Source organism: Alternaria conjuncta (assembly GCF_024043145.1).
Source record: "Alternaria conjuncta strain BMP 0040 chromosome Unknown scaffold_24, whole genome shotgun sequence".
Lineage (NCBI taxonomy): Eukaryota > Fungi > Ascomycota > Dothideomycetes > Pleosporales > Pleosporaceae > Alternaria > Alternaria conjuncta.
The window spans coordinates 152,950-168,775 of NW_026250113.1; the positions used below are offsets into that span (position 1 = coordinate 152,950).

Genomic DNA, 15,826 nt, shown 5'->3' on the forward strand with positions numbered 1-15,826 from the left:
TCGCGCCCTTGTATTGGACTTTTGGTTCCCAAGACGGGGAGATACACATGCAGAAAAGAGAGAAGGCCGAGAAGGGGACATCATGTCACATGCGATACTCGAGAAACCCAGGCTGGCCATATAAGCTCATCTAGTGGGTTTGAGAGACAGGCTCGACATTTCATCAGCATCGACTCATTTCTTGTCGCAACTTCCACATGTTGCCTGAATTTGTAGGCTTTGGAGGGGAGGACAGCCATGAAGCGGTGATTGGTTGATTTTGAGTATTGCCAAACTGAAGAGGCGGATGTTTGAAGAAAGAGAAGTGAGAGTGGAAGATGCAGTTATATATGTGTTGCCTGCAGAGCGCCAGGCGGGCCATTGAGTTCGTCAACGTCATTTTTGGAACACTGGGTCGACATGATGTCGTGATTTTGAAGGCTTTCGTCGCGCCTCGCACATAAAAGCTCACAAACGATCATTTTAGAGCGGAGAGCAGCCATGAGCGACCGCGTTCAAATTTTCGGTCTCAAGTAGAGATATGAGTGTGAAGAAGAGAGAAGATGGAGGAGAAGAGCCGAATTTATATGCGATCCGGGGAGCGGCCGGGCTGATCATGAAAGTTCTCCATTGTGTTTTTCAGGGCCGGATCAACACCATGTATTGGTCGTACACTTTCTTGTCACATCTCACACATAACTTTCTCTGACAATGCCTTTTAGAGCGAAGAACGGCCATCGACAGTTTCTTTGCCTCTTTTGGTTTTGGTAAAAGAAGGAAGTCTGTTAAGAATAGAGACAGAGCGCGAATCGAGAGTCTCATATGGCACTCACTTCTGAGGTTCGTCCCAATGAATGTAGCTGTCTCGATCGTCTTTGCTACATGTAGGTGTCTTGGATTGTTTTTGGAAAAGAGAAGAGACATAAGAACCTCGTCAGCTATATTTTGAGTCCGACAGCGGAAGATCATGTAGTGTTGGTAATTGACTTTTGGTAAAATGAGAACGAGAAGTTGTTGGTGGAAGGAAGAGGGCATGTGCGAAGAATAGAGGGACTTTATACTTCCGCCAAGAATGCTTAGCGGCGTCGGGGTGATCTAGAGGAAGACGAAACTACTCAACTGCGAGGAAAGCGAAAAACGATGCATCACCCAAAGAAATGACTGAAGTGCGAGGAAGCAATGATAGTAAGCACTCAAAAGCAAAAGGCATGTACGAATGAAGAAATAACAAAAAGGTGTCCTTTTCATTGCTCAAAATAGTCCGCACCGCGTCCATATATACAAGAAAAGGTCATTTGACCAAAATATTTACAAATCGAAGTCTTCAAAACCCCCCTTCTTCTTTCATACCTTACTTGAATCCAATCATGATGGTGATGTCGTATAGCAAGCATACCTCACGCTTAGAACTTAAGCGTAACACCCGCAGTACCAACAACAGCAGCCTTAACAGCACCCGCCTCCAGCATCTCCTTAGTCTCGTAAGGCATCTTAGTCAAAGACCCCTTATCAGCCGTGTTCTCGCTGTCACCAAAGTCGTTGCCCTCAGCAACAGCCTTGCCACCATCCTTGCTGTAAAGCGCCTTCTTAGCACCAGACCAAACGTTGTTCTGGACGAGGAGCTCAGCGCCCTGGCGGGTGTTGATGCCATCGCTGACGTTCTCGTAGTAGTTGTTGTAGAGGTGGCCGGTGCCGAAGCGGAAGGAGGGGCCGCGCGAGTTGATGTTCTTCCAGTAGTTGTTGTTGTAGGTGACGGTGAGGTGGCCCTTGTCTTCGCTGCCGTTGCTGTCGGAGTGGCCGACGAGAGAGCACTTCCAGTGGTCGTGCATGAAGCTGTTGGAGATGGTGACGTAGTCGGCGGCGTGGGTTACGTCGAGGAGACCGTCGTAGTAGTCCTTGTCGTGGTCGAGGTCCGAGGAGAGGTCTACGTGGTCGACCCAGACGTTCTGGGCTTTCTGGATGGCGATGGCGTCGCCGCCGACGACCTTCTCCATGGCGAAGTTGCGGAGGATGACGTTCTTGACGGCCTTGACGGTGAGGGTGAAGTCGGCCAGGACGACGGAGGAGTCTTTGCCGATGACGGACTTGTTGCTGCCGATCTTGACGTTCTCGCCGCTGCCCTTGATGGGGCTGGTGATGAGAACGATGGCGGCGTCGTCTCCCTTGACGGCGGCCTCCAAGTCGCTGAGAGAGCCAACCTCGATGGTCTTGCCTCCCTTTCCTCCAGAGGTACCTCCGTTCTGCGTGGCGAAACCGGTGGTCGCGACATCTTCCAGAGATGCAGCGCGCTTGGTGAGACCGGCACGCTTGGGTGCGATCTGAGATGGCATGGGTGCTGCCAGAGCAGAGACAGCCATGAGGCCGAGAGACATGATTGAGAACTTCATTGTCGAAAGAAGTATGTTGATCAAGTTGGAAAATGAATGTGAAAGGGGAAAAGCGAAGGACTGGAGTTGTTGTAGAAAAGAATGGAAGAGCTTTGCTGCCGAAGATCTCAGTGGACGGTCACGCACATCCTTATATACTGCGTCTGGTACCCGCTCGCATCGGCTGCTGGCTGTCTAGGTATGGTGTCCCCGCCGTGGACAGGCCCTTACCGACGGCATAGACGCTCGGGGCACAATAGTTTCAACGTCTTCGCACCAATACGCTCCGACGAAGGACCCGCCACAATGGAATACCAGGGCTACCGCTCACGATCTCGGGTGAGCACTCTTCCCTCGCTGGGTTCCGTACAGCGGACAAACGTCGCGACATGTCAAACGTTCTTGGCAACCATGCGGAAGGATGCTGTTTGAAACGACTAACCAAAACAGGCGCGGGTAACTCCACTTTTCACGATGTGAGATTGCGAAGGACGTCGTTCGAAACAAGGGCACACTTGAACACCGTAACTGCGCACCCGCAGGAACGTCTTGGCTAGAGGACCTGTGGAGACATGGCGGGCGCTTGCTGGTATCGCTACCGATTCAGTGGTGGAGCGGGCGGCTTGTGTCGTGATTGATCAGTAAACCACATGTATCGAAAGTATTGAAAGAACGGAGATGGTCCTGATGCATCTGTTCAATCTTGAAAATATGGATCTGTGGTGCCACGTTCGATCTGGTGTGGGCGGCTGTCGGGCTGCGTGCAGAGCGACCGATGTGAGAGGTACTCCGAAGGAGGTATGACGATGTGCAAGTCTTTCGGCCGTTTCAATGTGTGCGGTTCGTCGCAGCGTAGAAGCGTGGGCAAATTTTCTTTTCTTGAGAAGGCTCGAAATCTCTTGCTTTACCGAAGCGTCTGGACTGTTGATCTATCACCATCGGTCCTTTGTGGGACCCAACTCCTGATCAAAGCACACAGCAGCATGCGTTTGATGCCATAGTAGATTGGGATGAGCAAACTGGGACAAGGAATGGTTAAAGAGAAGGATCGAGGAAGGGACGAAACGGATACGAAGCCGTGAAGCTTCTCTTGACCTGCGAGTGTGGTTTCGACTGCGCCGAACAGCCGCTCAGAGGCTTGGCATAGCTACATATCGATATGCATGGGAAAAGGAATAACGATAAAGGAAGAAATTGGTAATCTCAGTGCTGATATGCGTGTATCCGGCCAGTCATGGACAGAATGACAGTTGAAATGTGAGTACCTATGGTCAATTGTGATTGCTACCAGGGTGTACTCACACCGAGGCTGCACACCGGGTCCAAAGTGTGTTGAACTCTGATGTCGCAGTGCATAACCTTGGGTTTGAATGGCATCGGGGAGTGAAGTCGAGCGAGGGAGCGCAGCGCTGCAGAGGTCGAAAGAAGGTTTCACGTGGTAGATGACATCATCGCCCAAAGCAGCAAGCACCTTCATCTGAACCAAAGAACGCGTCGAAGAGGCCAGCAGAGCACAGCACAAGGCAGCAACAAACAGTTTCTACAACGTGTCCATACCTCCAGATCGCCTCCAAACCAATCCTTACATCGACCCAAGAATCTAGAAAGTAACTGCCCGCTTTACCGCGACTACACCCTCCACGATACTCACCACCTCCACACTCACCACACACAACCCATATACCACCCCAGACCCCCACAAACCACCTCCAACATGCCCCCAATCCCCATCCACAAAAACGCACCCATCGCGCCCACCACCGCCGCAAAACCCGACGGCACCACCCCTTCAACCGCGTCTTCAGACCCCGACAACGCCTCCAACAACCCTCCTCCCACACGCACAACGCCCGCCTACGTCCCCGCCACAACAACACAAGCCGCATCGTCGAACCCTCCCGCTCCACAGCCCGGCGCCCGTCCCGCCGCACCAACAGGGTCAATCGGAATGACAGAAGGAAACGACAGATACACACCAGCAGCGCCACAAGCAGGTGCCGTCCCGACGGCAACGGTTATAACGACGGAGACACGGCAAGCACCGCCACCGCCGCAGTTCAGTCATGCTCCGCCTTCAGACTCCATGTTGGCGGGGAGGTCGACGGTGACGGCTACGACGGCTAGCAAACCTGGTCCTACGACGCTCAACTACGGGCCTGCTGCGTCGCCGTTCCAGACGGCTGATCAAGCGCAGCCTACGAGGACGAGCTTGGAACACCCGCCGGGCTATGTTCAGGCGATGGATAACGCGCCGTATACTGCTGGAGGAGGCATCGGTCAGTGGAGCGGAGCGGGAGACGCAGAGGGTGAGGGCGTTGGGGCGCAGGCGTGGAGCATGCTGAACAAGGCGGGTGAGGCACTGAAGAAGGGCGAGGAGAGCGTGTGGAGGGCGGTTCAGGGTAAGAATGGCGGCGGATTCTGAGCACGTGCTTGCTCGTAGAGGGGTTAGAAGAGCATAAGCAGTCAGGAGAGCAGTGCATCACTCATAGTAGAGGCAATTTGTTCATACAAAGAAACCCATGACTTTCTATAGACCACTATTTTCCCCATTGCACCAAGCGATGAAAAGAGGAAGTACAGCCAGAAACAGATGAAGCATTGCAAGCCGGATATGACGTGTGAATGTATAAAGTACAAGAGTGTGTTACCACCCGGGATCGTGCTTTTCGTAACCAAGAACAACCGTCGGCCCGCAGGGCGTGTTGCCGTTCTCATACACGTACACCCCATCCCCATCTCTCACGTCGCGAATAACTGCTTCCACCACATAAACGCAGGTTGGGGGTATCGTAGAGGGAAGAAAGGCGCTTAACCAGATCCACCCTTGAACTTCTTGCCGAAGAGGATGAGCTGGGCCTGGTCGTAGATGGACAGGACACCGGCACCGGCAACACCACGGAGAATGTTGGCACCAGCACCCTTGAAGAGAGACTTGACACCCTCGGCGGCAACGATCTGGCGAGCGGCGTCCATGGTACCCTTGTACTTGACGGCCTCACCGGAGGTCATCATCATGCGGCGACGGATGGTGTCAAGGGGGTAGGAGGCGATACCGGCACCAGTGGTGACGGCCCAACCAAGAGCGAAAGAGGCCAAGAAGTTACCCTCGAGGGAACCGGTGAGGAGGACGGGCTTGATCGAGTCGTACATACCGAAGTACAGACCACGGTAGACAACGATACCAGCAACGGAGGGCATGAAACCACGGTAGAGACCGCCGATACCGTCGGAGGCGAGGGTCTTCTTGTAGACGTCTACGAGACCGTTGAACTGGCGCTCACCACCCTTCTTGGCCGACTTGGCGTCGTTGGCGAGACGGGTACGGGCGTAGTCGAGGGAGTAGACGAAGAGGAGGGAAGTGGCACCGGCAGCCTGTTATTGTTAGATCGTGATTTGCTAGCCATTGAACAGATGTACTTACACCACCGGAGGCCAAGTTACCGGCCATCCACTTGGCGTAACCGTCACGCTCCTTCTTGTAGGCGAACATGGACTTGTAGGTGTCGCGGAAAGCGAAGTTGAGCGCCTGGGTGGGGAAGTAACGGATGACGTTGGCAGTGTTACCACGCCAGAGGGAGAGGACACCCTCGTTCTTAGCGGTACGGCTGAAGCACTCGCCAATGCCATCGTACTTGCGGTCGAGACGACCGGACTTAAGCATCTCATCCTGCGGGGTGGGTTAGCAATTGTCGACATGCGGGGGGCGAGGTTGTGATAATGCTTACCTGGTTCTGGATGAGGAGCTTAACACGCTCGATGGGGGCAGCAGCGGTCTTCGAGACGGCGGCGGAAACACCACCCACTGATAAGCTGTTAGTGGCTGTAGCGAGAACAAAACTTGGCCGACAACGCTCGCATCACATCCAATTGCCAATGGCAGACGGATTGATGGACCTGTCGATGGAGATAAACGTACTCAAGAAGTCCACCACGAAACCTGGCATCCCGAAAAGGGACTTGTCTGCAATCTGGTCAGCGTCGTCTCGTGCAATTCGCAGATGTAATACACACCCTGCTGTGCGCCCGACATCTTGGATGATGTATGGAGGGGAGATTGGTTGAAAAAGGTGAGGTTGCAGATGCTGGTGCTGCGTTGAGGGAAGAACGGTGTATTTGTAGCGAAGCTGCGACAAATTCTGCCAGCAGCGCTAATTCGCACTAAGCCAATCACGTGCTAGTGGCCTTGCCCGCTATCCCGAGCGCACCCTCATCAACACCTCGGAAACGCGGGTTGGGACAATGGTGAAGGAGAAAAAGTTCTCACGAGTGTCGTCGCATTGCAATTGACTTATCGTACGTCTCAATTGCTACATATCGACGGCCTGCTCTGCATTCAATTCACGATACGCTGCCTCTTGATCCCAACGGAACCCCCACAAGCGTTGCCGTAGCAGCCACACAATGCCTATGGCTTGACGAGACTGCGTCTAAAGGCAGCCCGCAGCCGTCAATTCAACATGGAAAATCCACTGTGGGGATGTACAAGTGTTCACATGCCTCTTCCAGCCCAAGTCTCCCACCCTCTCCTTTCTGCGAGGCACCATTGTCAGGGTCCGCCATTTTTAGGTCGGGTAATCTCGGGGACGGAACCTGGCTCGGGCCAACAACTAGCGGCGAGGGCCCTCAAAGAACGTGGGGCCCGAAACTCCAGGCGGCGAATTTTCCATCGCGCTGCCCGCTATTGGCACAAGAGCCGTGGTTCGCGAAGCCTCGCCTGGCTTCTAGGGCTGCCGAGATGCCTTTCTAAGGCTGCCATGGCTGGGTGCGTGACGTTGGTGTTGCAGGAGCTTCGTGATGCTGGCTGACACCGTATGTCGGTGTCGGTTGTCGCTGTCTGACGCTCTTCAGTACCCCTCCGACGGCAGCCGTCTCAAGTCATCCGATCACATCGGGACATCACAAAGACTTCGCCAGTCATCGGAATGCCAAACCAGTATCGCGTTCATGGAGAATGTTGAACTCGGCGGCACTTCAAGTTTTATCACCGCGAAAACACTTGCGTCATTGCGTCTTGTCATACCGTGTTAGAAGGAGGTGGGATGAGCTACCATCGGTCTCCCACGAACAGCCTGTTTTCTCGAAGTCACTCTAGCTCCCTTCTGTACACCCATACTGTGCAATCACGCTTACTTGCTGGAAGTATCGTGGCCGTTGTATACAAGTTTGCTGTAAACAGATATACTCCCTTCCATCTTAAGTCTAGCTCATCTTCCCTTGCAGCATACAAAGCATCTTTCACTGACTCTGAGAAGTATCATTGTAGCCCCAGACGTATACATCGCTCGGCTCCAGCACAGTGAGCACCTCTTAGCTGTGTCGTCATCTGCAGCACAGAAGAATGGTAGCGAGACCAAGACCTTTTGCTCGTACTTCGCCGTCAAGCTGACACATGAAATGTGACTCAGTGACACCCACTCGTCAGGCCGAACGACAACGCTGCTGAGGTACTTGGGCACTGGCGACGGGCTACTAGGCGAGGCACTGCGCTTCTCCCTGCGTATCCGCACTCCAGGGTGGGAGGACTATCCCGCGGCTGTCAAGCGTAGGCAGGAGACGCTCCTCGGTCACCACACTATGGGCAGGGTCAGTCAGAGGTGTCTGAGATCATGATGAACTACTGACGCGTGTCTTCGCACACTCCGCGCGCAGCTCGGCGGAAGTCTTTGATTTGGCAGCGGCCTTGGTCGACAGCGCTGATGCAATCCTGTTAGTGCTGAGGTTATTCACTCGGCCATCGGAGACACTCGACTCGGTACCAGGTCCTTCATCTGCTGGGCTTCGGTAGACGCGCCTACCGACATGGCGGGAGTATGCCTGACGAGAGCGCTGACCTGGCTCGCAGATACGGACACGTCCATCCGACTCTTCGACGCGGCACTAATAAGCTTGACCATCATCTCCTTGGGGTTATCAGTAGCGCTGTCCTCCTGCCGAATATCAACGAAGACGCAAACTTATTGCTCGGGTCGGCGGTCGTGGTCGAGAGACGGATAGAGCCCTGGGCCACGAGGTCCTCACGCCGATTCTGCATCTCACGATCGGCCTTGTTTGTTGACATCGTGACTATGCTTTCGATTGTGCTGCTGAAGGCTTTCGACTGGATTGTACGTTCTGGCGACCTCGGGATCGCTCACCTTCCCGGCTGCATACGCAGGGTGTACTACGTTGATGAGCTTTGATGGTCTGGAAGCACGACGGTCCGTAGAGCTTTCAAGCGTCGAGGCGGCATCTATTGCTCGCGATCCAAGATTTATCACAGTCGCAGAGCAACGCATAGTATCACTAGGATATGGGTGCTCTTATGCAGACTACGGTGGGCGTTGCGTCTTTGAAGGCCGTCTGCACACTGTCCCGTCTGGCGCAGAGAGCGTCTATCTTGTTGCGGCACGCGCGCAGGTATACGCAGAAAAAGCAACATGCTTCGTTTGTTCCGAGTAGTTGACGCCTGTTCTGTTCTTGTTAGCGAAATACACATGCCCAGGTGTCTCGTCATTCGATTCTTACATGCTCGATTTGTTCAACGTGACAGCAGCAGACGCTGGGTGATGTAAGCGCTCCCTCCATGTCCTGCTCTGGTACCGGTCTTAGTATCCATGGACGATGTACAGAATTCACTCCTGCGACATACTGCCGCAGCATATCGCGTCTCCGGTATCGGGGAAGGCAACAGCATTATTCTCAACGGTTGGCATGCCAAGTTGCTCAAGCTAGCAAGACAAGCGGGTGAAGGCGGCTTTACGTTCAACTTTGCCGTTATACATTGACGTCACCTTGTTTTTATGGTCACTCACCTTATACTAAAAAAACCTGAGTCACCGCGACTTGCGCTGCTGCCTGCTGCCTAAATAAAAAGACGTCGACGCTACAACGACCCAATCCGCACCACCACCTCACCACCACCCACCCTCCCCTCCACAAATGGCGACTGCGAGAAAGACATCCGAGAATGTGAGTACTTGGTAGCACTCCGCTTCCTTGCGCGACCTTCTCAGAACCGTCTTCTCGCAGTCGCCCGACAAGCTATCGCGCCACCATGCGAGCGCAGCCCATCGAGGCATCGAACCCAACCAACACCCCCTCAACTTTCTGATGATCCTCGCCACTGATCTTCACCCAAAAGCGACTGCGAGAAAAATACGTCTGAGAGTGTGAGTACTTGGTGGCAACCTGCTTCCTTGCGCGACCGTCTCAGAATCGTCTTCTCGCACACGCTCGACAAGCTTTCGCGCCACCATGCGAGCGCAGCCGATCGAGGCACTAAAACAAACCAACACTCCTATATTTATCCAACAATCACAGTCACTCTCACCTTCACTGGCCTTGCAGAGTCTCTCGACAAGTTATCGCGTCACCATGCGAGCGCAGCCCATCGAGGCACCTGAAACCAAACATCCCCATCAAACCACACTCTTCTTTCGATTGGATCGATATGCCGAAAATACCTCTTTCAACGCTATTATAGTCTGCGAGACTGGTCATAGGAACAACATATCACTCGCCAAACCACAGTTTTGCGATTTCCATCAACCCTCACCTTCTACCACTATAACAGCCACGCGCTACGACGAACAAGCACCGGGGTGGGACTGCCTTCTTATGTATACGCGACTGTGCATCTCTGCTAGAGTGCAACCTCCGTTCTATGGTATCGGAAAGCGTACACCACGAGTAAGAAGCAAGCACAAGCTTTTACAGAGAAGCTACGCAGGCACAACGTCCAACGGGAACGGAGTTCGAGTCCCCTTTCCTCGGTACTGCTTCGCCCCTACTGCACGACAGACGAGGTGGTGGTCATTCAAAATCCACTATCAGCTCGCCATACCTCTCATCCTCCATCCTCCTCTATCCTTCTCCATCCTCCTTCACCTCCGTTACCTCCTTCACTCCCCTCAACTCCTGTTATCCATCTTCCCATTGTAGCTGTCACAATGGCCGCCTTCAGAGAGTTACAAGCACTCGAGACATCGGATGGGACCAATCACGACTTCATGCTCGCCGCAGGTGTGGACGACGACAACAACAACAACAACAACAACAGTGACGACGGTTTCTTCGAAGAGTTCGACCATCTCGGCCACACACCCCATGAACGTCACGATTCCAACGGACTTACAAATACCCAATGGGCGGAGCAGCTGCGAAACCTGAGCAGCTCTATTGTTCAGCCTGGATCGTACACTCGACGACGCTTCGTCTCGACATGGGGTACAAGGTTTGACGAGTTCAGGAAGGACATTCTAGGGCATAAGTAGGTTTCATTCTACCAATGGTTTTATTTGTGGGCTGTGCTAACAATTATACCAGTAACTCCAAGGTCTTCGTTTTGCACGAGCTCGAGCAATTCATACTATATAACTTTCGCCGATACCAGCCGAAGCCAGCCTGCACGGACAGTGACGACGAAGAGGCCAACGAACAAGGCGACATCGTTGAAGAAGCGCCCATCGATTCGAAGCCGCGAGTGAAATGGTCGTACAACACACTTAAAGAAGTGATGACAGCCGTCACACAGCGAGCCAGTTTCAGATGGAACGACTTCAAGCTCACCACACGTCAAGAAATGCGAGCAAAAGGTGCTCTCGAACGGACGCTCAACGACGGCTATGCATCCAAACAAGAGTGCGTCTCTCGCGATCAGGCTCTAGCAGCGTACTTCGTCCGTCGGATGTCGCGAGGCATGATCCAGCATGCTCTCAGCGGCCACTTACCTTCCTGGGATACTGCTGTGTTGTTCACCTTAGCTATCGTCGTACAAGCCGCCCTCAATTGTCGCTTGGGAGACATACTGGCCGCCAACAATGCAGAAGAGTGGCCCAAGGAACAAACACCTTCGCTCACGTACGATGACGTGAAGTTGGTACTTGAAGGGGGCACTTCAATCGAAGACATCAAGGGCGAATGGACAATCAGGAATGCCAAAGGCAGCTTCGATCACTCTGGATATTTGCTCGCAACTTCCATTCCTCGAGCAGGATAGCTCAGCCAGACTGCTACATGATCTCACGCGCAACGTGCTGGTATCCGCAAAACCGCATGTCTTTGTCTTGATGAGCTGTGTCGAAATGTCTGTAAGCGGCGAGTTACTTGTAGTCCCCAAAAGGATCTTGCTCCTCGTCAAATCAGTCAACGCCGCAGCGAAGCTTGGCACTCGCGCGCTGATTGGGAAGGCGGCGGTGCTATGTACAACTGCGTCTGTCGCCACGACCCCGAGCTTTAACGTCATCCGTCAATCTCACACCGTGTTCTTGGAAGGAGCTGGACGCGCCAGCGATGTCGAGATTGCTGGCTCCTTCAGCCACTTCTGGAACGCCTGTCTGCGAATGTTCATCGGCTCCGTGAACCAATTGGGTCCGGCTGCATCTGGTCAGAAGAACGAGAACCCGTTCGCGAAGCAGCTTGCTTCATCAACTCTCCTTCGATGGGCTGCGGCAGGCCTCGAGATGAATGAACCCAACCAGATATCTCGATTCAGGAACCCAGCGCTGCTCGAATTGTGGACCCTTACGAACAATATGCCACAGCTTCGGACAGTAGCAGGGTCTTTCGATGACACTCTCTCTGCTACATACGCCACTATCAACAAGGCTATATGGGGCATTGACAGCATCCTCATGTTCGTGAACGTGCAGGATGCGACATTGACCAAGGATCTCAGTGGCTCTTCCTATTCCCTCGAGACTGCCGCCGCGGTCATGAAGCATGCCAGGATTTCCAGACCATCATCAGTCCGTACAACGCCCAGGTGACAGTCTACGGTGAATTACATCTTAGAGCTGGTACAGTTCCCCGGTTTCGATCAGCCCGAAGAGCTAAGCCAGACTGCTACATGATCTCGAGCGCAGCGTACTAGCATCTGTGAAAGGGCATGTCTTCGTCTCAGATAGTTATCTTTGGAATCTTAGGAAGCGGTGACTTGATTGTAGTTCTCAAAACAACCTTGCTCTTTGTGTATCTGGCGGATTGTCTACGTACAAAGTAGCTGAATGGGCTCTATAGAAAATGAGCTAGACGACTACATGATGTCTCTGGCCGCTCGTTTCAAACTTTTGGATTGGATGTTTCTGTCTCGGATAGGTATTGGTAACTGAATTTGAGAAGTAGCGCGATGACTATACGCATAAAGAGCATATCGTGAAGTCATAATGTCTCTCGACCCATGTTCCACATGCCGCCTACACTAGAAAAACGGAGGCGTGTCTTTATTTGCCGAAGAGCATGTGTGCGTTAGACACAGTCGTGACTTCTCAACCTTTGAGCACAGAAAGTCATGTCTACGGCAATCGACTCTGTGGCTTCTCTAACTCACACTACATGATTTCATGTCTGCGGCAAACATGTCGGTATCTAGAAGACTTTTGAGAGTATGAAGCGTTGGCCTTTACTTAAGTAAGGATATGTATCCAACAACCACATGTGTGACTTGCCAAACTCGAAAGATACAAAAGCATGTCTACGGCAACCATGCTTGTGACTTCTTAAAGCCGCCCTACTTGAGCGCATGTCTGCGGTAAAGATATCAGTATCCACGAGACTTTTTTAGATCTAGAGCTTTGATGATAGCGCCCCTCCCAATCTCCATCAACATCGAACATCAAACATCTGCTTGAACACGGTATTAACCAGCATACCAGGTCCCATCTTCATCGGCACAGCAACCCCCTTCAACTTCCCCAACACATCTCCTTCCCTCTCCTTCACCGGCTCTCTCTCTACCATCATCTCCACTGACCCGCTCTCGTCGTCACCACAATCTCTTCCCATCCTATACCAATACTCCGGCCAAGAATGCCCATTCCCGTCTTCCAGCCCAGTTTTCTCCACGATATGGCTTGCACCTGGTGAAGTACCCAGAACTTGTACTCGCGAGCCTGACTTGCTTAGGTAATACAGCATCTGTGCAGCATAGTACTGCATAACCATCTCATCCAGTGCAGCAAAGTCGACGGCACAGGGCTCACGATCTAGAGGAAAGTTGTCGCGGGTATAGTGGATATCTGGTGGGGATAGGAGGCGGAGGTGTTTCAGATGGGGGTGTGAGGCGATATGTGTCTAAAGACGTTGTTAGTTCTCGCTGTTAGAGTTGTGGGGAGATAAAACCTTGGAGGGTTGCTTACTAGAAAACTCTTCTGGTCGAATATCATGTCGGAGCCGGGTCGGTCTGGCATTGGATAAGAGAGTGGATTGGGATCTCGGATCGGGTGGAGGGATTGGCGGGGGAAGTGTACGGCGAGGCCATTGAGATAGGGAAGTGATTTTAGTAGTTTTTCCAGATCCTTCGGGGGGTAGAAGGGTACGCGGTCTGTGATCTGGCCGTCTATGCCGAGTTGGCGGAGCGAGGTGTGGCGGGCGATATAAGATACATCGACCATGCGTCCGTCTGCCATGTCGAGCCAAAGCTTTTCCAGGCTGTTGAAGAAGTTGAGGAGTGCTTCGACAGCCCGTATAGTGTGTTCTAATGGAGAAGAATTCCGAGCCATCGTGATGTTCAACTCAGTGAGGTTGCAAACGGGCGCAAGTACTGTCATGAGATCGACGATGCTCTCGCAACCCACAAGCTGAAGACATCTGAGTTTGGATAAGTCGACGTTGCCCTGCATTAGAGCTGCTGCCCTTCGCCCCAAGACCACCTGCTCCAGGCTCATCCGTGATAACTTGAGTTGAGGAGGCGCACTGCCATTTTCAGACGGCCCTCCAAAGACGGCCCAGTCTGGTCGTGCCTCTGGGCGGTCAGGATACGCCATTAGACTGAGGCAATCAGGACGTGTCACAATCCTGAGTTCTTTGAGATGCGGAGCGCTGCGCACGAGTAGTCCAGCCGCCTTGCATTGTTCGCTGCCCATGTCATCGGGCATCACGGTGAGCGACTCGATACTTGCAAGTCGAAAGGATATCCACGATTCGTGAGCTCCGTGTGCGTAGCTTACGTTGGTAGTACCAAGCCCCAAATTGAAAAGAATATCGAGCCGCTTTATCTTCGTCTGGTTCTGCAGCAGATGAAACATCATGCCTGTGGGCAAACTGACTTCCCCGGCTAGAGCGCATAGTGCCCCCTGGGGAAGTTCGTTGATGATTGTCATGAGTAGTATCTCCGTGGAATAATCGCATGCGTCGTACAGCATCTCGGTACCGCTGCGGGCGATGTAAAGGCTCTTTACGTGGGGTATGACGCCGTTCCCGGGCTCGAGGAGTGTGTTCAGCATTTCTGGAGTGACATTGTCCGACGCTATCGTAAGGTTCGAAAAAGCTATTGGCGTGATGATGTCTCGCCATTCGTGGTTGACGAGACGAACGGCTGCATTGGTGGCTTTGTCGCGTATGGAGGCGAAGATGTTGGCTTTCATCTCTACCGGGAGGCTTGAGAAGCTAGCTGGGCTTGATACTTCGGCCATCTTGAATGAGTTGAAAGTCTGTGTGTGGTCAGCGGTGCCAACGAGGCAGTTGAGGTAACTGGGCCGCGTTTATTACTAGTGGAGCGCCACAAGATTTAGCTTCAAGGAGAATCGTGAGGCATTAGGCAGAAGTAACAGTGAAAGGTCCTTGAGGCGCTGACTCAAAGCATGAAGTATCCATTTCACACAGTACCGGCAATGTTATCTAGGACGATCACAAGCTCTTGTTTCAACAGTACTTCTCTTTTTAAGAGGACCTAATTAGATAGGTGTATATAGATTTCAGAAGTTATAAGTTGCTTGTCCATGTTGCGTTACTGCACTCAGAGGAAGAGAGTATTATAAGATAGTCGCACTGCTGCGTCTTCGTTGCTTGCACAGCTCACACACAACTAGCAAACAGCGACACAAACGAATATGATGTATGCAAATGTGAATATGTATTATATGAAGAAAAGAGAAGGAGAGCGCCAAGGTATGCCACAGTCTGCCGCAAGCATATCATCGTGTCACTCTACTCGATTCGACAAACAACCACTTTTTCTGGTCCTCTCTCTCACAACTCGGCTACTCTTATCGTACACTATGTATCTTCTTCACTTAGGCCTCCTTGTACCTTCCGGCAAGCTCTCTTTGGAGGCAGCATTATCCTCCCCTCTCCCAACCTGCTTATGTGTCTTTCTCTTTGGAGATAGCAGCATCTCACATCCTTGTGCACATTCCTCTCTGGAGGTGGCAACGATCCCTTCTCCTCTCGCATTCTTCTCTTTCCAACCCTCCCCACACAAATCACTGACCGCCCCACCAACACCCATCGCAAACTCCAAAGCATCCATCAAAATCATCAAAACCTTGGAATCATCATTTCCATCGCACTGAACCCGTCCTATACCTCGCCTTCAATGCCAACACCCAGATTAATGGTGTCGCACTGATTGGTATAGTCTCCTGCTCTTTCTCGCTGGGAAATACCCTATCGGCACTGTCCCGCTAATTCTCTCATGAGCGTCTTTGTTCGGGAGGAGACCGCATCGCTTCGTATCCTCGTGTCATATACACGAGCCTCGCAAATGCAGTCTCAAAATCTAGTCG

General features: G+C 52.5%; 7 protein-coding genes across 7 annotated transcripts; 3 read left to right on the forward strand and 4 right to left on the reverse strand.

Moving 5' to 3' along the window:
* Positions 1-1,382: 1,382 nt before the first annotated feature.
* J4E85_010538 (uncharacterized protein) lies at positions 1,383-2,366 on the reverse strand (the record flags this gene model as incomplete). Its single annotated transcript, XM_051474747.1, has 1 exon — positions 1,383-2,366. One exon carries the CDS (start codon positions 2,364-2,366, stop codon positions 1,383-1,385), a length of 984 nt encoding a protein of 327 aa, XP_051321423.1.
* Positions 2,367-4,059: 1,693 nt separating this feature from the next.
* J4E85_010539 (uncharacterized protein) lies at positions 4,060-4,767 on the forward strand (the record flags this gene model as incomplete). The annotated part of the gene is made up of 1 exon (XM_051474748.1): positions 4,060-4,767. The coding sequence occupies one exon, from the start codon at positions 4,060-4,062 to the stop codon at positions 4,765-4,767; it is 708 nt and encodes a 235-aa protein (XP_051321424.1).
* A 386-nt stretch (positions 4,768-5,153) lies between these two features.
* J4E85_010540 (uncharacterized protein) lies at positions 5,154-6,375 on the reverse strand (the record flags this gene model as incomplete). Its single annotated transcript, XM_051474749.1, has 5 exons — positions 5,154-5,717; positions 5,767-6,012; positions 6,071-6,147; positions 6,262-6,306; positions 6,357-6,375. The coding sequence occupies 5 exons, from the start codon at positions 6,373-6,375 to the stop codon at positions 5,154-5,156; spliced, it is 951 nt and encodes a 316-aa protein (XP_051321425.1).
* A 1,693-nt stretch (positions 6,376-8,068) lies between these two features.
* J4E85_010541 (uncharacterized protein) lies at positions 8,069-8,403 on the reverse strand (the record flags this gene model as incomplete). Its single annotated transcript, XM_051474750.1, has 2 exons — positions 8,069-8,264; positions 8,300-8,403. 2 exons carry the CDS (start codon positions 8,401-8,403, stop codon positions 8,069-8,071), a joined length of 300 nt encoding a protein of 99 aa, XP_051321426.1.
* Positions 8,404-10,273: 1,870 nt separating this feature from the next.
* J4E85_010542 (uncharacterized protein) lies at positions 10,274-11,322 on the forward strand (the record flags this gene model as incomplete). The annotated part of the gene is made up of 2 exons (XM_051474751.1): positions 10,274-10,593; positions 10,650-11,322. The coding sequence occupies 2 exons, from the start codon at positions 10,274-10,276 to the stop codon at positions 11,320-11,322; spliced, it is 993 nt and encodes a 330-aa protein (XP_051321427.1).
* Positions 11,323-11,407: 85 nt separating this feature from the next.
* J4E85_010543 (uncharacterized protein) lies at positions 11,408-12,175 on the forward strand (the record flags this gene model as incomplete). Its single annotated transcript, XM_051474752.1, has 2 exons — positions 11,408-12,070; positions 12,128-12,175. 2 exons carry the CDS (start codon positions 11,408-11,410, stop codon positions 12,173-12,175), a joined length of 711 nt encoding a protein of 236 aa, XP_051321428.1.
* A 656-nt stretch (positions 12,176-12,831) lies between these two features.
* Positions 12,832-14,734, reverse strand: J4E85_010544 (uncharacterized protein; the record flags this gene model as incomplete). The annotated part of the gene is made up of 3 exons (XM_051474753.1): positions 12,832-12,847; positions 13,219-13,394; positions 13,460-14,734. The coding sequence occupies 3 exons, from the start codon at positions 14,732-14,734 to the stop codon at positions 12,832-12,834; spliced, it is 1,467 nt and encodes a 488-aa protein (XP_051321429.1).
* Between the last annotated feature and the right edge of the window lie 1,092 nt (positions 14,735-15,826).